The sequence below is a fragment of the Prunus persica genome, chromosome G8 (genome assembly GCF_000346465.2).
Source record: "Prunus persica cultivar Lovell chromosome G8, Prunus_persica_NCBIv2, whole genome shotgun sequence".
Classification (NCBI taxonomy): Eukaryota; Viridiplantae; Streptophyta; class Magnoliopsida; order Rosales; family Rosaceae; genus Prunus; species Prunus persica.
The window spans coordinates 11,463,933-11,487,257 of NC_034016.1; the positions used below are offsets into that span (position 1 = coordinate 11,463,933).

The window sequence follows — 23,325 nt, forward strand, 5'->3', positions numbered from 1 at the left end:
ATATGTCTTAACCCTGTTTTGTACTTCAAAGAAGTCTTTTCTATCCGCATATAAAGAGTTTGTAGGTGTCACAAAAAAAATTGTTGGGCATCATGTTCTCCAACAAACATACAGACTTAATAACTACCAAGTTCTTGAGAATGAGATGGAAAACAGACCATGTGATCCCTCAAATTCTCATGCCTCTTTCCAATCCCCACCCAATTGTCCCCATTTCAGATATTTTCCTCTACACACCCTTTCATCTATACGTAGACACACACATACACACAGATGATCCCATAAACAATTGAAATCCTGAGTCTTTACAAACATGAAATCTAATGAGACGTGATCCTAAAATGATTTAGTTTCCTGTTTTATTTGTATTTATTTCATAGATTTGCTGTATATATTCCTTATCTCTCAAGGACTTGATTCTTGCCTAGAATAGGAAATCCTTTGTGTAGACACCAAGCAAAGCATTGTATATAATTATCACATGATTGTTCAATGAAAATCATCGAGAATATTCAAAACCTTTCATGGTATCAAGAGCCTGAGACTCACAGTCCTCGATCCTCAATTTTCTTGTTCCCTGTCTTTTTTTTTTTTTTGTTGGCACCATGGCTTCTTCCTCGTCTATTGATTTTCCTAGCGTTCATCATGTTATCTCCATTCGTCTCAAGTGTGATAATTATCTGACGTGGCTTGCTCAAATTGTTCCTATCCTTCGCATCTACCGCTTGCTCAGCTTTGTTGACGGCACTTCTCTGTGTCCTCCGACCATTCCTGACCCAAATGCTAAGGCCGATGAATCTACTTTTCTGTCTCTCCTCCCCAACCCAGAGTATGATGATTGGGTCCAGAAATATCAGCTTGTTTTCTCTCTCTCATCAACGGTTCCTTTCACCATGAAGTTCTCACCACCGTAGCTTCCAAGACCATCGCTGTGACACTTGGGTAGCCCTTGAAACTCATTTTGCTTCTCCGAATCAGAATCGTCTTCTTCAACTTCACAGTAACTTGCTTTGCACAACCTGTTGTGAATCTTCCATCACTGATTTCCTTGATCGTATTAACTCGATTGACGATAACTTGGCTCTGGCAGGTGCTTTAGTTGCTGACTCTGATCTCCTTGTGATGGTTATGAACAACGTTTGTCCTCTTTATGAAAATACCATTGCCGCTACTCAAGCTCGTGAGAAACCCATCAATATGCCTGATCTTGATGCTCTCCTCTTGTCTGCTGAACGTGGCCTGTAGTTATCTTATTCTCTGGTCATGTATTCTGGTGCGACAGCTATGGAAGCTTCCCATGGTGGTCTCGGTGGCTGTGATTTTGGCGATTGTGCTGGGTTTGCTGGTCATAGTCCCGATCTTCCCAACTCATTCTCTCCCTCACGACTAGGTTTTACTTCTGGTCGCGGTTTCCCTGGCGCTTCCTATGGCGCCTCTAGTCCTGCCTCACATCAACAACATTTTGGTAGCAATATCGAGCTGAGTGTTCTTGGCCCACCTCCTTCTGGCTCTACTGCTTCCTCTTTTGGGCTTCATTCTGCCCCTAGGCCTCTTCAATGTTTCAATTGTCATGGTTTTGGCCACATCGCAGCTGTCTGTCCTTCCAAGACGTTTTCTGTGCCTTCTCCTCTGTCTCGTCTTCAAGACATAACTGCTCAATATCCTTCACATGGTGGCCATCAACAGTGGGTTGATGATACCGATGCAAACACTCATATTACCAATGACCTGAGCTTCTTATCCCTTGCTAAACAGTATCATGGTTCTGACAATGTTGGAGGTGTGCTTGGTGGAACAGGTTCGCCTATTAAAAATATTGGTCACTCTCGTTTCTCTCACCTTAATTCTTCTTTTCATCTTAATGATATTGTTCATTGTCTCGATGCATCTCTTCCTCTCTTACCTATTCATAAATTTCCCACTAACAACCATTGTTTCTTCACTTTTTTTCCTAATTGTTATTTTATCCAGGATTTGGGGACGAGGAGGACACTTTCTTGGGCAAGAGTAGTAATGGCCTATATCCCTTTTCATTTACACCGAATGAGTTTTTTCAAGTTTTGCGTGATCGTGTTGCTTTACTAGGTGTCTATGTTGACCGCTCTGTGTGGCACTCTCGCCTTGGTCATCCTGCTTCGTCTACTTTGCAATTTTTGTTATCTCATAATAAATTGCCATCTTCTGGCTCTGTCTAGTTCTTTTTGTCAGTCATGTACGTTGGGTAAAAGTGTTAAATTACCCTTTAGTCCTTTTTATGTCCTTTCTTCTCCACTGAAACTTATTCACTCTGATGTATGGAGTTCTTCAAATAAATCTATTTCTTATTTTAATTATTATGTTTTATATGTTGATGATTTTTGTCGTTATTCTTGAATTTTTCCAATGAAATTGAAATCATAAGTTTTCTCTCACTTCATTAAATTTAAGGCTTTGGTTGAAAATATGTTTTTCACTACGATTAAGGCATTTCAATCAGATGGGGGTGGGGAATACACTAGTCATCAATTTAAGAATTTTTTATCTCATCATGGCATTCATCATCGTCTTTCTTGTCCACATCATCCTGAGTAAAATGGTTTAGCCGAACGTAAGCATCGTCACATTGTTGACACCGGGCTCACTCTTTTAGCCAATGCCTTTATGCCTCCTTCCTATTGGGCTGAGGCCAAGCACACCACTGTTTATTTAATTTACCGTCTTTCTTCTAAGTTGCTTCAGTATAAATCACCCTATGAATTATTGTTTCACAAAGAACATAATTATTCGTTTTTAAAACCTTTTGGGTGTGCATGTTTTCCTTATTTACGGCCATATAATAATAATAAATTACAATTTCGGTCTTCCAAATGTGTGTTACTTGGTTATTCTTTGAACCCTCAAGGTTATCGATGCTTGGATCTTGTTTCTAATCATGTTTTTTTATCGCGTCATGTGTTATTTGATGAAGTTTCTTTTCTGTTTAACAAGGCACATGCTGCTACTACTCCAGACCATTCTCCGTCATCAGACCTGCCTGTCATCCTCTCTGGCCCAAGTTTATCTTCATGCAGCCCATGCCTTCCAGTGTCGTATTCTCTGCCTAGTCTCCCTTCTTTGGTGCCAAAATTAGGAAGCGGAGAGTGAGAACTCACACACACGGGTACCATGGGAGCTTGAACCCAAGACCTCTTGAGAGCACACCAAAAGCCTAGGAAAATCCACCTAACACCCCATTAGTCGACAGTAAATAGTTCAATTGCATAAAAAGAAAACAAGAAGACTTAATGGATATGAAAAATAGTTTTTCCAACATATTTCTTCCCTCGTATAAGTACATTAAAAATTGAACAAATGAGATTCCAAATTGGTTGTCGTCATCTTTTAGATCCTTTTTCTATCTCTTCAACCGTTGGGAGGGTTTTTTTATTTAAATTATTTTTTTGTCAAAAATGATTGCTAATTAATTACAGTTTTACTTTTTCTTTTTTGCTTTTGTAATGAATAAAGAGTACAAATGAAACATCGTCAAAATTGCTTGACAAAGTGGGCTGTCGTTTAAAAAAAATGTAGATTACAAGTTTAATGGACAAGCAATTTGTGATCTATAAAGATGTTGCTTCCTATTGCTTTCACCATTATTTCCACCAAAGTAAAATTTATAGCTGAAAGTTAGATCAGTTTCGTACACATAGTAGATCCAAAATGTTACTACCAAAAAGGCTTCAGTTTTAACTTGCTACACTTTGCCTACCACTGGAAATATCCAATTCGGAGTGCATGAGGGTAAAATTGAGTGTCATTATTGGTAGTGAAATACTTTGTGATTAGGAAATATATCTTGACAATTTGATTATAACAAATGAATAGAAAAAAAATTAGAAATACCTGCATATATAGTTATGGAACAGTTAGAGATTGAAATTTCAACCGGCCAGCAAGAAAGGAAAAGGGAGAGAATCCCAAAAACAATAGAAATGTGTGGCATGGGAGGAGCCCCTATTATGTCACCTCCTTAGTTTTCAATTAAGAAAACGTAGTGAAAATATGAGAATCCTTCCCAGCCACACATCTCCATTGGCCTCTGGGAGGCCTATCTCCCATTTCAAGTCAGCCAATTCTAAGAGTGTATTATGCTCTCAAGATTTAGAGCCCATTATTTATAGGGAAGCCAAGGGTACATAAGTTCAAAAAATAACCTATAGTGCCCATGGTTTCCATATGGTGAGGAATCTATGCGCCATCGTAGTTGTTTCACCACATGTTTTGACAATTTTCGTGAGGAAGCGAAAAGGAAAATTGGGTTGGTATTCTTGCATGCTTCCCACACGTCGTAAAATAAATTCTTGATATACCTATTAAACCATTTCTTTTATCAGTTCACGTGATGAACACGATGAGAGAGATAAAGAGAAACCGGCCGGTTACATCTGACACCTATGAACAGAAAAGAATCCAAAACCGTGATAGGTTGGTGAAGGGAAGTGATGTTTTTGGTTTTCCAAAATTGGATTTTGGATTTTGGGGATATTAGTACCAGTTTTTGAGCCACTAAATAATTCGATTGCATAATCAAACTTAAAACAAAAGTTACAGGTATGTTAGATATGAAATATAATTCAATTGCCTTCTACTTGATTATGATCTTCCTCGCTGGACTATGAATGCTATTGGGCTTCTAATTTGTTGCTCCAAAAACCCATTTACCGCAACGGGCCATTCATCGGGCCTCCATAAATTCAGGTCCAATCAACATTTATATGGAGATGAATGCTAGATTGGAAAATCCATGAAATCTGCAGTATGTGGTGGTGTAGAGGCTATATGCTGTGGTGGGGATGAATGGGGAGACATATGCATATGAAGGATCACATGGTTCTGTCTTCCACATCATCAAGAATTTGGCAATGATTGAGACTTCATATCTGTTGGATTGTGTTTTAGTTTTAAATCTGAAGTCCTTGCTAGGACAGGAAGCTAGACAAGTTGCTGACTCTAATATATCTTTATAACGGTATGTAAATATTTTTGTAGTTTGTCAAAAATAAAAAAATCTTGTCATGCACCTATCAATAATACATTGAGGTTTTTTTTCCCTCAGATAATTTGTTTTTCTAAGGGTTTTCAAAAATCTAGTTTATGCAAGCTGGAATTATGCAAATAGACTTTGGCAAGAGAAAATTAATGTCATAGCATATTGTCATGAAACAAATATTTGTGTCAGGAGTTGATTTGCAAGAATGTGTTTCATCAAAATTTGATAACTTAGGATCAATCAAGCATTAAAAATGCCACTGAAATGGGCATGATATTTCCCCAATCTGTATGAGGAACCATGTAAAAAGTTATATGGTCAGCATTTTAGTCAAATTCTTGTGCAAATCTGCTACCACTTGTGGGATTAACTATATAACAAGGGCTACAAGAAGATAATACTATAATGCAAACCATAAGACAAGAAAGGATGAGGATTTCAAATAGATTGTATATTGCTCCTGGAGAACAACAAAGAAGTTTACATAGGTTCAAAAGACAGAATTTGACTGCCTTTGGGTGGGGGATGATATTTGGACCAATGGTTCTAGGGAGTTCATAATATCATCACTTGTCTGCTTCATAAAAGCTCAGCCTAGAAGCAGCTTCAGCATTTGAGAAGGTTTGCTTTCACCATAAGATGTGAGTTGATTCCATGGATGAGCAGTGGTAGCCTCTTCTTCATCCCAACTCAGCGAGTTCTGAAATGTGGATGCTTTGGATATGATCATATCCAAATTCTTTCATCTTGGCTCAGTGAGCTCTGAAATGAGGATGGTTTGGATAGATTGGATGACCGATTCGTGTACACTCACACACTTAAGCGGGAAGTGAGATCAAGGAAGGTGTTTTCACTGCAGGGGATTGTGATACCTCCCATGGGATGATCATATCCGAATTCTTCTTCAGCTTGACTCAGCAAATCCAGGAATAAAGGCTCATTCAAATATGATATCGGAATCACAAACCGCTTCTTCTGGCTCTCCCCAACATAGACTGCAAAGTAGCCTTTTGGGAAATCTAAAGTCTTTGAATCTGCTGTCTGGCTTGAACTAGATAGAGATCGAATGAGACTTCTCTTTGCGTTAACAATTGCAGGCAACCGGAAACCCATGATCTTATATATTCTCAAAGGACAAAAGAAGAGAGGGAATTCAAAGGACTTGGATTTGGAAAGCAGAGAAAGCTTTGGTGCTTGAGAAGGTGAAGACTTGAGTTGCTCATGATGAACTTGGTCATGTGTATATATAGATCAAGGGTATCCAGAAAATCAACAGCTACATGAAATTATTGGTCTGAGATGGGCTCCAATGAGGGACACTTGATTGTGAGAAATCACATGGGCTTGTCGTCCTTCTCACGCAACACATCCTCGAAAGATTTCTCACGGAACTCTTCCCTACCTCCTCTAGGTAACAGACAACAAAAGGACCACTAGAGGTGATTCAATCCAAAAGACTTATGTCTGTTAGGTAAGTAGCATTTATGCTTGAGACATGCACTTCTCTTTGTTCACACTAAATCAACTGACCACATAATTGGACTATTAAACTACAAAGTTTCTTGAATAGGTCTGCTAATGAATTGCCCTCTCACTTCATCAAAAGACCAACAACACTGCATATGTTGTGGTCCTACCCAACACTAATACAATTGTGTTGTGTGGTGCTAAATAGCTTGCTTGGGAGCAGCAAGGCACCCTACATGTGGCTTTGTAGTTACGACTCTGATCTTCAGTCTCAGCAAACAAAGGAGGTATTTATTTCATTTTGTTAGGCCAATCTGGACTTAACCAGAAAACACTATTGATTTAAATAGTTGACATTACTTGATCAAGAAAACTGAAGTTAATAAATTGAACTTAAGCTACTCGGTCTAAACTCAATTTTTAAAAAACCATTTTCCATTACAACTCTTGGTTTAACAAAACCATTGCCAGTCTTGTTTTAGGCAAGTTCGGCGAAAAGCCTACTAGAGAAATCTAGAAAATTCTAGAGAGAAGGAGAAGCTAGGTTGATAATCTCTTCTTGCCTTTGCTTATGGCAACAACTGAAGAAGCCATGTAAACTTGGCTTGCACTCTCTAGCATAGGGAAAGTCGTGCATATATATTGTGCCATTTTTTTATGAAAGAAACTTAGTTGTTCGGCTCAGTGTCTCTCTATATTAACTCATGATGACTCTCCTCCTTATTATTCTTTCGGGTTAATCATTTTATTAGTCCTTTAATTTAGACCCGATTTGCATTTAAGTACCTCAATTTTCAAAATAGTTCTCATGGTCCTTCAACTTCACTTTAGTTAGGACAAATGGTCTTACTGTTAATATTGTTAACTTTTCTATTAAATGCAAGGGATGGTATTTTTGTATCAAAATTGATTAAAATATGAATAAAAAATTAAAAAATTAAAAAATCAAAATTATACTCTCTTTCTCTCCCCCTCTATCCCGATTTCTACTCCCCCAAAACTTTTTTTTTTTTTTTGTTGGTTTTTTATTTGATTTTCTTTTATGGTTATTTTAAAGATATGATTTTTTATTCATTTTTTTGGTTTTAAAATAAAATTACCATTTTGTCCCAGCATTTAACAGAAAAAGTTAACAAAATTGATGGTAGGACCATTTATCCTAATGAAAGTGAAGTTAAAGGACCACGGGAACCATTTTAGAAATTGAGGTACTCAAATGCAAATTGGGTCTAAGTTCAGGAACTAATAAAACGATTAACCCTTATTCTTTCAATCCATTGAGAGATGTTACGCATACTGTGCTTAATATATTATTAAATTATCAGATACAGTCATACAGGGTAAAGATTCCCTGTATGAAAGGAGGCTACTAATTTTGGCCCCATGGATAAAGGAAGTACTTTGGCCCCATTGATAAAGGAAGTACTGAGTAAACCATTATACTTTCATTTTTTGAAAAATATGCTGTCATTGATGATTTTATTTTATGACAGAGCTACAAGTACAATGAAAAATAAGACAAGAAAGTGGATCAGGATTTAAATTTGCATTCCAATATATTTTCCTGGAGAGTAACAAAGGTTACACATGAGAAGATCATAGCATCCAACCCAAATGTGGAGAGGCCCAAGATCTTTTATACTACAATGCACGTCTTTAAGTTCCGTATGTACTCTCAAGGACAATAGTTCAAAATTTCGATCATGATTTTGGACTAAAGTTTTTCAACGTCCATAGTATCTTCGTTTGTCGGATTCATGAACTTTTTAACTTTATGCTCAGATCACAAGCAGCTTCAGGCTTACAGATTGCTTCCTCTCAGCACAAGATGTAAGTCGACTCAGTGGACGATCAAGAATAGCCCCGTCCTCATCATTACTTAGTGATCACTCATACACTTAAGCGGGAAGTGAGATGAAGGAAGGTGTCTTCACTGCAGGGGATTGTGATACCACCCATGGGATGATCATATCCAAATTCTTCTTCAGCTTGACTCAGCAAATCCAGGAACAAAGGCTCATTCAAATAAGATATTGGAATCAAAAACCGCTTCTTTTGGCTCTCCCCAACATAGACTGCAAAATAGCCTTTTGGGATATCTAAGGTCTTTGAATCAGCCGTCTGACTTGAACTAGATAGAGATCGAATGAGACTTCTCTTGGCGCTAACAATTCCAGGCAACCGGAAACCCATGATTTAGTATTCTCAAGAGGACAAAACAAGAAGAAAAAGATTGGCAAGGACTTGGAAAAAACACAGAGAGCTTTGGTGCGTGGGAAGGATAAGACATGAGTTGCTCATGATGAACCCAAGCATAGTATATATATAGATGAAAGGTATGCAGAAAATCATCAGGTACATGAAATGATTGGTACTGAAGGGGCACTGGGAGGAGAAGCAATGAGGGACACTAGCTTGTACCAAATCACATGGGTTTGTTTTCGTGCTCATGTAACCCTTCCGCAAGAGATATCTCATGAAAATGATCAAACTCTATCGTTGTGTAGAAACAGGATTCCCTACCTAGCTAGCTCCTCTGGTTAACAGACAACAAAAGGGACCACCATGTTCTTGAAAAATGAATTCATTGAGTTGGACGCTCCTCTGGTTAATAGTACCGCATATGGTATGCCCTACAACAAAAACTTGTTAGCTTGTGATAAATTAGTAGTCTCTTTCTTTTTCATCTTTTTATAAATGCTGCTTCAAAAGACAAGAATTTGTGGTGCTATGAGAATTTACATGGACCCTGGGATGCTCTATAGTTTGGTTGGTTGGGAGCACCAAACCACCACCCTAGCATGTGGCTTTGTCCTTTCATCTATGATCTTCAGACTCAACAAGCAAGAGAAGTCTTTCATTTGGTTGAGGAATTGGTACTTTTTTAGCACGCAGTAGGTAATGAGTACATATCTAAAAAGCATGTTGTATCAAGATTAATGTGGTCTCGAGAGTGCTAATTTGTTGCTGTCAAGAAACTATAAACATATTTATCTGAATCCCATCCACAAATCAACAAGTATCTTTTCGTATCCACAAATCTCTAAAACTTCAAGTGGGCATCCATGTTTGTAGGTTGTCATAGAAATGGTTGGGGGCATAATGTTCGCCAACAAATATACAGATTCAAACAATATATAGCTACCAAGTTGTTGAGATTGAGATGGAACTTGGAAGACAGAAGCATGTGATCTTTCAAATGCTTATGTCACTTGCCAACCCCAACCTATTTGCTTCCACACAGTTGTCTCCACATTCAGTATTTTCCTATAGACCTTTTCATCTATATATATCAGATCATAAAATAATCAAGAAAACCACAGACTTTCCAAAATCTGTTCTCCAAGTCATTTTTTAACTTCAACGTATTCTCAAGTGATAACTTAGACTTTTAAACATGGCTATCAGATTGCCTAGTATTATGCAAGCAAAGCAGATCCTCTGCCGGGGGAGTTTGTTTGCTAACCGCGCAGCTTCAACATCTTTAGTAGGTGTTCCAAAAGGCTTCTTCGCAGTGTATGTTGGAGAGAATGAAAAAAAGAGATACATGGTTCCAATTTCATTATTGAGTCAGCCTTCATTTCAAGAGTCGTTAAGTAAGGCAGAGGAAGAATTTGGATTTGACCATCCAATGGGTGGACTCACAATTCCTTGCAGAGAAGAAATCTTCGTTGATCTCACTTCTCGGTTGTATGGCTTGTGATTCATGGTTCACATATAAATTATCTGAACAAATTGTAAAGACTTATACATTCTCTTGCATCTATGCTTTTTAGCATAAGAAGAAAGGGATCCAAATTTTTTGACTAGTTGAGAAAGTTGCAAATGGAAATAGTTGGCTGTACATGATGATCGATTCTAGAATTAGCAACATCGAATGAAAAATTTCTCTCTTTCAATTCTGAAATGATTTACAGTCCATTACCTTGGTAACTTTCTTTTCTGCCACTTTTTTTACCATCCATTTTATTTTTTTGATTGTTTATGACACCATATGAAGAAAACTTAAGCAATATGAAGGGGTAAAATAGAACAGAGAGAGTAACGTTTGTTTGTATTAACCCCCTTCAAAGTTAAAATTACACAAAATGGCAGACTTATGTGTACTCTTCAAAAGGGTTTGTCCAGCAAATTGATGTATTAAGCTAACAAAAGCCTGGTAAACTAGGGGGCCAGCATATTATAAATTATTTCCATTTTGTCTTGCCTAAACAAACTAGGCCTGCATATCAAGTAACTGGATTTCTATGAAAACTAAGCCAATGGAGAGAATACATGGAAGCAAAATGGTTGTCTTCCGTTTTGCTGCATGAGATTTCGGTGACGGGAGATGGGCCAGTGCATCGACTCATTAAAGTGAATTGTGATGGCGCTTGGTCGGCAACCATGTCTCAGGGTGGCTATGGATGGGTGGCTAGATCATCTGTGGGCTTGTTTATTGCTGCAGGTGGTGTGGGCGGCTTTCCATGCATCTCTAGTCCTGTGACAGAGGCAGAGAGGCAGTGCAAGGAGCAATGTTTTAAGTTGTGTTGAAATGGGTACATTCGGGTGGATGTGGAGTCTAACTCAAAGGTGTTAATTGACATGCTCCAAACTGGTGAGATCACAGATGCTTCAGTGGAGGGTGTCATCCATGATATCAATTGCCTCAGCTCTCAACTGACTAATATCGTGTTCAAGTTCGCGCTGAGGGTGCAACAATGCTGCACATGCAGTTGCAGCTTATGTTACTCGACGCAACGGTTCCTATCACTGGAATAGGGATGCCGGACTGGTTGTTTAATATTTTAGCTTCTGATACTAATGTTCCCATTAGACTTTAATCAATCTATCTATTATTGATGAAAAAAAACAAAACAAAAAAACATTATTTTAAGAGATTTTTATTTGTTCTGCAACCAGTCTCATCTGTGTAAGAAGTAGGAATTGCTCTTCCAACTTGTCCTACCATCAATATGTGCTTGGCAAGATATATTGATTTTCCTCTATCTGGAGTTCGAAATCAAAATTTTCCACTGCTATCTCAAAGGCCACAGAGGCATGGAAAGGCATCATCACTACGTATATTTAAGAAGTTAATGAAAGACTCATGAAAGAAATTTTTGTGTCGCAACTTTTGAGTTACAAGAATGTACTCCATAAATGAAAAAAATGTGAACCGAAGACACATATAAACAGGCTTAAAAGTCATAAATATGACTGTATCTGCAGATATCTTATAGGGAAATACCCAGAAGAAATTGTTCTGAGCCACTACTTATAAAACAAACGAATTATATACTTCAATTCTTGTGCAAATCTGCTGCCATTTGGTGATTCAATATATAACAGAGCTACAAGAAGATAACAAAGTAATTAAAGTATAAGACAAGGATGGATAAGGATTTAAAATATATTATATGTCACCATATATTCCTGGAGAGCAACCAAGAAGATTACATAGGGTTAAAAGACAGAGAATTTGACTGCCTTTAAGTTCAAAACCTGATATCATCATTTGTATGCTTCAAAATTTCTATGTTTCTGCTCATATCCAAGCAGCTTTAGGATTGCAGAAGGTTTGAGTCGATTTAATGAATGATCAACTGTGGCCTCTTCTTCATCCTAACTCAGTGATGAGTTCTGAAATGAGGATGCTTTTGATATGATCATATCCAAATTTTCTTCTTCATCTTGACTCAGTGAGTTCTTCAATGAGGATGGTTTCGATGGTTTCGATCCATTTGCTTACATTCACACACTTAAGCAGGAAGTGAGATGAAGGAAAGTGTCTTCACTGCAGGGGATTGTGATACCACCCATGGGATGATCATATCCAAATTCTTCTTCAGCTTGACTCAGCAAATCTAGAAACAAAGTTTCATTCAAATATGATACTGGAATCACAAACCGCTTCTTCTGGCTCTTTCCAACATAGACTGCAAAATAGCCTTTTGGGATATCCAAGGTCTTTGATTCAGCTGTCCGGCTTGAACTAGATAGAGATCGAATGAGACTTCTCTTGGCGTTAACAATTCCAGGCAACCGGAAACCCATGACTTTTATATTCTCAAGAGGATGAAGAATAAGAAACAGAATTTAAAGGACTAGGAAAACAGATAAAGCCTTGATTCTTAGAAAGGTAAAGACTTGAATTGCCGATGATGAGCCTGATCATGTGTGTATATATATAGTCGAAAGGTTATGCAGAAATTATATCCTTGTTTAGAAACAGCATTCCCTACCTTGCTAGATAAGAGGGAACAGCCAAATGTGAATTAACAATCCAATAAAATTATGCATGCTTGATAAGGAACCAACTTGTTCATAATTAGATTTTTTTTTTTTTTAAATGCTGTACAAACAAGAATGTGTGGTGCTATGAAAACTTTAACATGGGGCCTGAATAAGAAGAGATGCTATTTAGTATATAGCTTGATTGGCAGCACCAAGCCATCCTACCATGTGCCTTTGTCATTTCAGCTATGACCTTGAGTCTCAAAACTCTCAACAAGAAAACGAAGTGTAGAAAATATATTTCCTTGTATTTAACAGATTACACAAAGTCCCTATTTAGACTAGTACAGGATATCTACTTAAGGTAGGAAATAATAGAGACATGAATACAATCCGATTTACAGCAGGAAATCCAATTTACAGCAGGAAAGGCTAATTGCTAGGAGGAGATTGTGAAGTTGACTTCCGTGTAGGCAAGGAAAGGAAAGTTGCATTAACATGAAGCATCTCATTTTGTTTGGTCTATCTGAATTGTAGCCAGAAAACCCCTCAGATCATTTATTTGACCATCAGTTTTGATTTATTAGTTGAACTCTTGGTTGAGTAAAACCATTGACATTTTTGTTTTAGGCACGTCCGGCTAAAACCCTAAAATCACCTACTAGAGAAATCTAGCAATTCTAGAGCCAAGGGAGAAGCTGTGTTGACAATTTCTTCTCCTCTTTCCTTATGGCAACTGAAGATATCTGTTAACAAGCAAGTAGTACCTGTAATTAATCTACAAATTTATTTTGCCATTTGGTCACATGTTTCCCCACCCCTAACATTGTAGTAATCAAATGTTATTCCGACATTTACTTGTAATTAATCAAACTTACCAGATAACATACAAAATAACTGACAAGAAGTTAGTTCTGCAGGATATTTAAAGAGCATTGCAAAAGAAAAATAATTTAGGTGAAAAAATGAGCATGAACCAGGTGAGATCTTATTTTTGAAAAGTTGATACATATTGAACGTGCAGTAGGTATTGCGTACATTTCTAAAATTCTAAGAACCGTATTTTAACAAGATTTGTAGACATAAATGTCTAAAGAGTGCTAATTTTTTTTTTCTCAAGAAATTATAGCCACAAATGTCCGTAGCCTGACCTAAAACTGTATTCAAAGGAACAAGCAGCTTCTCTATCCACACATCTCTAAAATTCCAAGTTTGGGGTTCTATGCGTGTAGGTTGTCATAAAAATGGTTGGGGCATAAGGTTCTCCAACAAATATACAGACTTAACAGCTAACAACTTCAGATTGGGATGGAAGACAAAGCCATGTGATCCTTCAAATTCTTATGTCACTTGCCAACCCAACCATATTTTCTTCCATCCATTTCTTTCCACATTCCAAATATTTTCCTATCCACCACTTCAAATTTCATCTATATATAGAGACACTTCCATACTATCCCATAAACAAATCAACTCTTCATCATCATCTTTACTAAATCTTTTCTTCGAGTTAATTTTCAACTTCAAGCTCTTTCAACAGTGTTAATACAGACTCTTAAACATGGCTATCCAATTTCCTAGTATTATGCATGCTAAGCAGATTCTCCGACGAGGACGTTTTCTTGCAAACGGAGCAGCTTCAACATCTTCAGTGGGTGTTCCAAAAGGTTTCTTGGCTGTGTATGTTGGAGAAAGCGAAAAAAAGAGATACATGGTTCCAATTTCATTCTTGAGTCAGCCTTCATTTCAAGAGTTGCTAAGAAAGGCAGAGGAAGAATTTGGATTTGACCATCCAATGGGTGGACTCACAATCCCTTGCAGAGAAGAAATCTTCATTAATCTCACTTCTCAGTTGAATGGCATGTGATTTGTGATTAAAATATAAATTATCAGAGACAATTTTGTAAAGACTTATATGACCAGTTGAGGAAGTTGTAAATAGAAATTGTAGACAATCTTTACATTTGTTATCGATTACAGAAAGAGCAACATTAAAGATATTGTTTCTCTTTGGATTCGGATATGATTTCAGTCCATTACCTTGCTTTCTTTCTTTTCCTGTCACTTTTTTTTTTTTTTGGGATATTCCTTTTATTTTTTATCACTTCGTACATCGTTTAGATTGTCCTTGATACAATATTAATTTATTAACAAAATTTAAGCAGTATGGACTGTTTGTATCGACTTTGTACATGTAACTTCAGACATTTACATGTCTCTTAAGATGGTTTTTGTAGAGAATATATTTCCTTGTATTTAACATATTACACAAAGCCCCTATTTATACTGGTACAGGATATCTAGTTAAGGTAGGAAATAATATAGGCATGAATACAATCCGATTTACAGCAGGAAAGGCTAATTGCTAGGAGGAGATTGTGAAGTTGACTTCCGTGTAGGCTAGGAAAGGAAGGCTGCGTTAACACCCCCCGCAAACTGGGCGTCATAGGATGCACAAGTTTGGAAGACATATGCTGATGGCGTGGTTTGTGAAGAGCTTTGGTGAACAGGTCCGCAGGTTGGTCGACAGAAGGAACAAAGCAGACTTGATGACTTCCAAGAGCCACCTTTTCACGAACAACAGTTTTTGCCATTTGTTGATAATCACAATAGAAATTCAGTCACTTCAAAGCTGAAAGTACACAAAAGGGCTAGAAAGTTCATACTGAATGAACAAATGATAACATAATGCTTAAAGATAGCCGTATGTTATTGCCATGAGGAGTTTCGAGAATTCCACAGCTATCTCAAACAAATGAGAGTCATCAGATGGGATAAGCAGGGATCTGCTGAGAGCTCAAGGAGCCACAAAGCCACCAAAAGGCAACATTCCTATCTATATATCGAGAACTTAATGGTAGAACTATTAAACAATTTTTTGAGTTACAGCATTGTTGTTGAAGTTTTGGATTACAGAGCGAGCTAGAAGGTACAGAGAAGGATGATGATAGAAAGAGCAAACAGAGAAAATATGTAAATGTTCTCTGGTACGATCTACTGCTCAAAATGCAGAGATCACACCTTTTGTATTCATTCTCATTCTTTCATTACATCAGCCAATCACCTCCATTCTGTTAGAAGAGCCAATGTGAATGTGACACATGGCAATACAAAGGCTAAGAGCCGTTGGAAACTAACTGACTGCAATACACCTTACACTTGGCATATGAGCTCAAGCCACTCAACTAACACAATGCTTAATGAAACTAGAAGGAAAAACAGACTAAGTAAATTACTAACTAACTAGAAATTAGCTAGTCAATTTACATTTCAACAATTGTAATATATAAAAATTATGAAATCATTCGATTCCTTGGCAACAAGCATCAAATGGAACCGACATGGACATGATATTTTCCATGTGCTTTGGTGAACCTAAGTCACAAATATCAATAGGGTAGAAAATCTCATATATGAATGTATCTGCAGATATCTTATAGGGAAAGACCCCAATCATAATTTTGAGAGACTGGATTCACTGGAATATGAAAATGCAGTTTAATTCAAGATCCGAATCTGTATGAGACACCATGTATAAATAAGTATGAGTAACCAATTATACTTCAGTTCTTGTGCAAAGCTGCTGCCATTCAGTTCTTGTGAAAACTATAAGAGAAGAATGGATGAGCATTTATCATATGTTATATATTCTTGTATATTCCTGTAGAGTAACAAAGAAGTTTACATAGAATTACAAGACAACAAATTTGACTTCCTTTGAGTTCAAAATTGGAGTCATGATTTTTGGAACAATGGTTTTGTGGACCTCATCATATCATCATTTTTCTGCAGCAACAATTTCTATGATTCTGCTCAGATCACAAGCAACTTCAGCATTACAGAAGGGTGAGCTGATTCTATGAATGATCCATGGTAACCTCTTTTTCCATCCAAACTCAGTGGTTTCTGAAATAATGATGCTTTGGATATGATCACATCAAAATCCTTCATCAGCTTGACACAGTGAGGTCTGAAATGAGGATCTTTTCGATGATTTTGAAATCCATTCACGCTCAGTCATACACGTAAGCGGGAAGTAAGATCGAGGAAGGTGTTTTCACTGCAGGGGATTGTGATACCACCCATGGGATGATCATATCCAAATTCTTCTTCAGCTTGACTCAACAAATCCAGGAATAAAGGTTCATTCAAATATGATACCGGAATCACAAACCGCTTCTTCTGGCTCTCTCCAACATACACTGCAAAATAGCCTTTTGGGATATCTGTCTTTGATTCAGCTGTCCGTTTTGAAGTAGATCGAGATCGGATGAGACTTCTCTTTGCATTAACAATTCCAGGCAACCTGAAACCCATGGCTTTTATATGCTCAAGAGGACAAAAGAAGAAGAAAATGAATGCAAAGGACTTGGAAAAGAGAGAAAGGTTTGATGCTTGGGAAGGTGAAGACTTTAGTTGCTCATGATGAACTTGATCATGTGTGTATATATAGATGAAATGGTATGCAGAAAACCGTATGGTACACTACATAAAATGATCGGTGAAGAGGCACTGAGAGGGGAAGCAATGAGGGCCACTTGCTTGTACCAAATCACATGGGTTTGTCTATCTGCTTGTGCAACTCAGCCTCCAAAAAACTTCTCTGGATAATGGCCAATCTGTATCCTTGTGGAGAAACAGCATCTCTACCTAGCAATCTTCTCTGTGTAACAGACAACAAAAGGGACCAGCAGATGTGAAATTTCAATCCAATAAAAAAAAATCCTCTTAGAGAAGAGGCCCATATATGTTGGAGTAATCACTAATTACTGTTCAAGATTAGGTCTGCTAACCCTTAATTGCATATACATTTTCTTGAATAATGAATTCTTTGAATTGAATGCTCATTCGAAGTCACGGAAAGATAACCGACAGAACCGCATATGTGCCCTACCCAACGAAAGCTTGTGTGACAGGACAACTAAGTTGTTAACTTGTGTGGCAAACAATTAAGTTGTTAGCTTGTGTGGCAAACAATTAGTCTTCTTTCTCTTCTTCTTCTTTTTTTTAATTGTGCTTTGAAAGCAAGAATTTTTGTGGTGCTATTGGAATTTGACATGGGGCCTGGATAAGAATGGATGCTCTATAGCTTGATTGGTTGGGATGAGAGAACCAAACAACCCTACCATGTGGCTTTTTTCTTTCATCTATGACGTTCAGTTTCAACAAGCAGAGGAAGGATTCATTTGTATGAACACTCTGGACTGTCACCAGAAAACGGAACTGGTAAAATATTTGACCATCAGTTTTCAATTGTTTATTGGAAGAGTGGAAACATGGAACTGATGATTCAGATACAACACATAATAAATGGCAGGAATTCCGTTCCGCAGGATATTTCAAAGAGCTTTGCAAAAAAATAGAAATAAAAATTTAGGTGAAAAAAATGATCCTACATTGGCTGAGATCTTATTTTTGAAAAGCTGCACATGCAGTAGCTAATTTGTACATATTTAATTTGGTCCAAAGAATGCTAGTTAATCTATTTCTGTCAAGAAATTATAGACATAGATATGTCTGAAGCCAGTCCTTTATTGAAAGGAAGCTTTTGCTATCCACACGTCTCTCTGAAATTTCAAGTGGGGTTTATAGGTTGTCATGAAACTGGTTGGGGGCATGATGTTCTCCAACAAATATACAGACTTAACAGCTACCAAGTAATTCATATTGAGATGGAAGACAGGGCCATGTGATCCTTCAAATTCTTATGTCACTTGCCAGCCCCAACATATTTGCTTCCATGCATTTCTTTCCACATTCCTGATATTTTCCTACATACCCTTTCAATTTTCATCTGTATATATATACATACACAATTATCCCATAAACAAATCAACTCCACATCCGCCATCTTAACCTAAATCTTTTCTTCCTGCCAATTTTCAGCTTCAAGCTCTTCCAAAGTGATAACACAGACATTTAAACATGGCTATCCAATTGCCTGGTATTATGCATGCTAAGCAGATTCTCCAACGAGGAAGTCTTTTTGCAAACCGAGCAGATTCGACATCTTCCATAGGTGTTCCAAAAGGCTTCTTACCAGTGTATGTTGGAGAGAGCAAAAGAAAGCGCTACATGGTTCCGATTTCATTCTTGAGTCAGCCTTCATTTCAAGAGTTGCTAAGTAAGGCAGAGGAAGAATTTGGATTTGACCATCCAATGGGTGGACTCACAATCCCTTGCAGAGAAGAAATCTTCATTAATCTCACTTCTCAGTTGAATGGCATGTGATTTATTGCTCAAAGATAAATTATCAGAAACAATTTTGTAAAGACTTGTGCATTCTCTTGTTTCTATGCTTTCCATCATAAGATATAAGGGATTCTAACTTGTATGACCAGTTGAGGAAGTTGTAAACAGAAATTGTTCACACTATACATTTGTTATTGATTTTAGAATACATTGGAATAATAGACCAAAATAAACAGAATACATTGGGATAGCTCTATGCCGGAAAAAATTCCTTTTACCTTGTTAAATTTATTTCCCTGTCCTTGATACAATATGGAATCACAATGGAAATTAAGTTACTTAAAAAGTTGAAATGACACAATACGGCTAGCAAGTTCATGTACAAAGTGAACAACGGATAACCGTATAACTAAGGAAGTATTTTATTGCCATGAGGAAATTCATGTTTTCTACAGGTATCTCAAACAAATGAGAGTCATCAGATGGGATATGCAGGGATCTGCTGATAGATCAGGAAGCCACAAAGGCACCAAAAGGTAACATCCCTATCTATATTCAAGAAATTCCCACATATGACTATGTAGATATCTTATAGTGAAAAGTCCCCCACCTCACCTCCCCCCAATATCATTAGTTTAGAGAGATTGGATTCACTAGAATTTTAAAATGCAGTCTAATTCAAGATCCCAATCTGTATGGGGCACCATGTTTATAATTATTTTTTTTTAAGTATTAATAAGCAATTTACTGCAGTTCTTGTGCAAATCTTCTGCTATTTAGTTCTTGTGAAGAATGGATGAGGCATTTATCATATATTAAATATTCTGGTGGACCAACAAAGATGTTTACATGGGATTAAAAGAAAATAATTTGACTTCCTTTGAGTTCAAAATTGGAGTCATGATTTTTGGACCAATGGTTTTGTGGAGTTCAAAATACCATCATTTATCTGCTACATAAATTTCTATGCTTCTGCTCAGATCACAAGCAGCTTCAGGATTACAGAAGCTCTGCTTCCAACACAAGATGTGAGTTGATTCTGTGGATGATCAATGGTAGCCGCTGTTTCAATCCAAAGTGATTTCTGAAATGAGGATTCCTTGGATATGATCACATCAATATTCTTCAACAACTTGACTCAGTGAGTTCTGCAATGAGGATCGTTTCAATGCTCTTGATGATCGATTCTCGTTTAGTCATACACTTAAACTGGAAGTAAGATCAAGGAAGATGCTTTCACTGCAGGGGATTGTGATACCACCCATGGGATGATTGTATCCAAATTCTTCTTCAGCTTGACTCAGCAATTCCAGGAACAAAGTCTCATTCAAATATGATACTGGAATCACAAACAGCTTCTTCTGGCTCTCTCCAACATACACTGCAAAATAGCCTTTTGGGATGTCTGTCTTTGATTCAGCTGTCTGGTTTGAAGTAGATCGAGATCGAACGAGACTTCTCTTTGCGTTAAAAATTCCAGGCAACAGGAAACCCATGGCTTTTATATGCTCAAGACGACAAAAGAAGAAGAAAAAAAAATGCCAAGTACTTGGAAAAGAGAGATAGGTTTGATGCTTGGGAAGGTGAAGACTTTAGTTGCTCATGATGAACTTGATCATGTGTGTATATATAGATGAAAGGGTATGCAGAAAACTATATGGTACACTACATGACATGATTGGTGAAGAGTCACTGAGAGGGGAAGCAATGAAGGCCATATGCTTGTACCAAATCATATGGGCTTGTCTTCCTGCTTATGTAACTCATCCTCCAAAAACTTTCTCTGGATAATGGCCAAGCTCTATCCTTGTGGAGAAACAGCATTCCCTACTTAGCAATCTCCTCTGGGACCACTAGATGTTAAATTTCAAAGATAAGCCTGTTTGACAAGAGGCTCATAAATTCATTGAATTGAGTGCCAATGCAGAGTCACAAGAGATAACCAACAGTACTGCATATGTGCCCTACCCAATAAAAGCTTGTGTGGGATGACAACTAAGTTGTTAGCTTGTGTGGCAAACAACTAGTATTCTTTTCTTTCTTCTTTTTCTTCTTGTTTTTTTTTTAATGCTGCTTTGAAAACAAGAATTTGTGGTGCTATTAGAATGGATGCTTCTTGATTGGTTGGGTGGGAGAACCAAACAACCCTACCATGTGGCTTTGTCCTTTCAACAAGAAAAGGAAGTATCTCATTTGTTTGAACACTCTGGACTGTCACCAGAAAACTGAACTGGTTAAATATTTTACTATCAGTGTTCAATTGTTTATTGAAACAGTGGAAACAAGGAACTGATGATTCAGATACAATACATAATAAATGATAGGAATTTTGATCTGCAGGATATTTCAAAGAGCTTTGCCAAAAAATGAAAAATGAAAAATTAGGTGAATAAAATTATCCTGCTCTTGCTGAGATCTTATTTTTGAAAAGCTGATCAATGGGTACCCTTTATTGACACTGGTATTCTTTACCCTTTTTTAGCTGTCAAGGAAATAGATTCTTGACACTTCTTAACCGTCAAGGCAGTTTTTCTTGTAGTGTGATACTTATTGACCTTGCAGTAGGTAATGTTTACATATTTAATGTGGTCCAAAGAGTGCTAATTAATCTATTGCTGTCAAGAAATTATAGACATATATATGTCTGAAGACTGTCCTGTATTGAAAGGAAGTCAGCCACTCAAATCAACAGAAGCTTTTGCTATCCACACATCTCTCTCTCTAAAATTTCAAGTGGGGTTTCATGTTTGTAGGTTGTCATAAAAATGGTTTGGGGCATAATGTTCTCCAAAAAATATACAGACTTCACAGCTACCAAGTAGTTTATATTGAGATGGAAAACACAGCCATGTGATCCTTCAAATTCTTATGTCACTTGCCAACCCTACCATATTTGCTTCCACACATTTCTTTCCACATTCTACACACCCTTTCAATATATATATACATATATATATATATACACACACATATATTATCCCATAAACAAATCAACTCCTCATCACCATCTTAACCTAAATCTTTTTCTTCCAGTCAACTTTCAACTTCAAGCTCTTTTTGAAAAGTGAAAATTCAGATTTTTAAACATATGGCTATCCGATTGCCTAGTATTATGCATGCTAAGCAGATCCTCCGATGAGGAAGTCTTTTCGCAAACCGAGCAACTTCAACATCTGCTATAGGTGTTCCAAAAGGCTTCTTAGCAGTGTATGTTGGAGAGAATGAAAAAAAGAGATACATGGTTCCAATTTCATTCTTGAGTCAGCCTTCATTCCAAGAGTTGCTAAGTAAGGCAGAGGAAGAATTTGGATTTGACCATCCAATGGGTGGACTCACAATCCCTTGCAGAGAAGAAATCTTCATCAATCCTAGATTAAATGACATGTGATCTGTGATAAAATTGTGAATAGAAATTGTAAACAGAAATGACAAGAAATCTTCCAACTTGTATGACCAGTTGAGGAAATTGTAAATAGAAATTGTTGTCACAACAGGATTTAGTTATTAACTTCAAATGGGGTGGGTTGCAAACTTGCAACTTTGGATAACTGTAGGCCGCACGTCATGTGCTCTCCAAGAGGGATTGTCTAGCAAGTTGATGTAGTATAGGACAAGAAGAAGACGTACATTTTGTGTATAGCTTTGGTATATATATATATATTATTTTCCCCAAAACTTTGTTTTATATCCACATCCATTCATAAATTGTGTGTGTTGTGTAGTGTATACTTGTTAAACCTTTTATGTTTGTTCATACAATAACAAGAATTACAGATAATAGATTTGAATAAAATTCTCATAATACAATAAAAACTTATATAAACCGCATTAGACCAAAAAATGAACTTATAGGCTAAAGGTTTTTTTAAAGGGCTGCTTCCCTCCTTCCCTCTTTCCATCGAAGTAGGCATTCTTACTTCCTGCAAATCACAGTTTGACACATTTTGCAAAAATAATTCATGAAAACCACAAAAAGAAAAGTCTCTACATACATGTCAAACTGTGATTGACTCCTACTTCCACAGATTAACAGGAAAGTAGGAGTTCCTACTTCCACAGAAAGTGGTAAGTATTTTCCTTTCTGAAAGAAAAGAAAAACAATAAGATTTTCATAAGTTAAAAAAACTTCTCACAATCGTGCTAAAAGTGTCTCGGGAATAAATTCTAACTTGAGCTATTAAGTATTGGTGTAGGTGGCTCAAATACAAGTCAAGAATACAAAAATACTCTACAGTTTAAATATAGGTGGTCTACTCCTAATTGCACCGAGACCTTTAGTAATCACACGTAGAGATCCATTGGGTCTTCTCTCTTCTAAGTGGTTAAGGTGTGGACCATATCGGTGCATGGTAAGTTGAAGTAGAAGGGCTGAATTTATATATTGTGAGAATAATATTTCAAAGATGTTTGTCCAAAACTTGATTAAGGTAAAGAAAATG

At 37.1% G+C, this 23,325-nt stretch overlaps 5 protein-coding genes and 1 pseudogene across 7 annotated transcripts; 4 read left to right on the forward strand and 2 right to left on the reverse strand.

Annotated features, from left to right (window-relative positions):
* On the forward strand, positions 138-2,336 carry LOC109950587. Of its 3 annotated transcripts, XM_020569894.1 has the most exons (3): positions 138-1,000; positions 1,091-1,819; positions 1,972-2,336. In XM_020569894.1, exons 2-3 carry the CDS (start codon positions 1,264-1,266, stop codon positions 2,193-2,195), a joined length of 780 nt encoding a protein of 259 aa, XP_020425483.1. In that variant the 5' UTR covers positions 138-1,000; positions 1,091-1,263; the 3' UTR covers positions 2,196-2,336. The 3 variants fall into 3 exon arrangements, with proteins under 3 accessions (XP_020425483.1, XP_020425482.1, XP_020425484.1); XM_020569893.1 differs by having other exon boundaries at positions 138-1,819; XM_020569895.1 differs by having other exon boundaries at positions 144-1,798.
* LOC18768430 (auxin-induced protein 15A) lies at positions 5,354-6,274 on the reverse strand. The gene has a single exon (XM_007201384.2). It carries the CDS (start codon positions 6,122-6,124, stop codon positions 5,822-5,824), a length of 303 nt encoding a protein of 100 aa, XP_007201446.1. The 5' UTR covers positions 6,125-6,274; the 3' UTR covers positions 5,354-5,821.
* Positions 9,806-10,381, forward strand: LOC18767763 (auxin-responsive protein SAUR21). Its single transcript, XM_007199276.2, has one exon. The coding sequence runs from the start codon at positions 9,876-9,878 to the stop codon at positions 10,179-10,181; it is 306 nt and encodes a 101-aa protein (XP_007199338.1). The 5' UTR covers positions 9,806-9,875; the 3' UTR covers positions 10,182-10,381.
* On the forward strand, positions 13,923-14,743 carry LOC18766351 (auxin-responsive protein SAUR21). The gene has a single exon (XM_007201576.2). The coding sequence runs from the start codon at positions 14,256-14,258 to the stop codon at positions 14,559-14,561; it is 306 nt and encodes a 101-aa protein (XP_007201638.1). The 5' UTR covers positions 13,923-14,255; the 3' UTR covers positions 14,562-14,743.
* Positions 16,319-17,110, reverse strand: LOC18766543 (auxin-induced protein 15A). Its single transcript, XM_007201385.2, has one exon. The coding sequence runs from the start codon at positions 17,009-17,011 to the stop codon at positions 16,712-16,714; it is 300 nt and encodes a 99-aa protein (XP_007201447.1). The 5' UTR covers positions 17,012-17,110; the 3' UTR covers positions 16,319-16,711.
* On the forward strand, positions 21,687-22,576 carry LOC18767765 (annotated as a pseudogene).

Coding starts and splice junctions, on each gene's coding strand:
- LOC109950587 (XM_020569893.1), top strand. CDS start 1,264: ATGTATTCTGGTGCGACAGCTATGGAAGCTTCCCATGGTGGTCTCGGT. Junction 1,820..1,971: donor TTCGCCTATTAAAAATATTG/GTCACTCTCGTT, acceptor TATTTTATCCAG/GATTTGGGGACGAGGAGGAC.
- LOC18766543 (XM_007201385.2), bottom strand. CDS start 17,011: ATGGGTTTCAGGTTGCCTGGAATTGTTAATGCAAAGAGAAGTCTCATC.
- LOC18766351 (XM_007201576.2), top strand. CDS start 14,256: ATGGCTATCCAATTTCCTAGTATTATGCATGCTAAGCAGATTCTCCGA.
- LOC18767763 (XM_007199276.2), top strand. CDS start 9,876: ATGGCTATCAGATTGCCTAGTATTATGCAAGCAAAGCAGATCCTCTGC.
- LOC18768430 (XM_007201384.2), bottom strand. CDS start 6,124: ATGGGTTTCCGGTTGCCTGCAATTGTTAACGCAAAGAGAAGTCTCATT.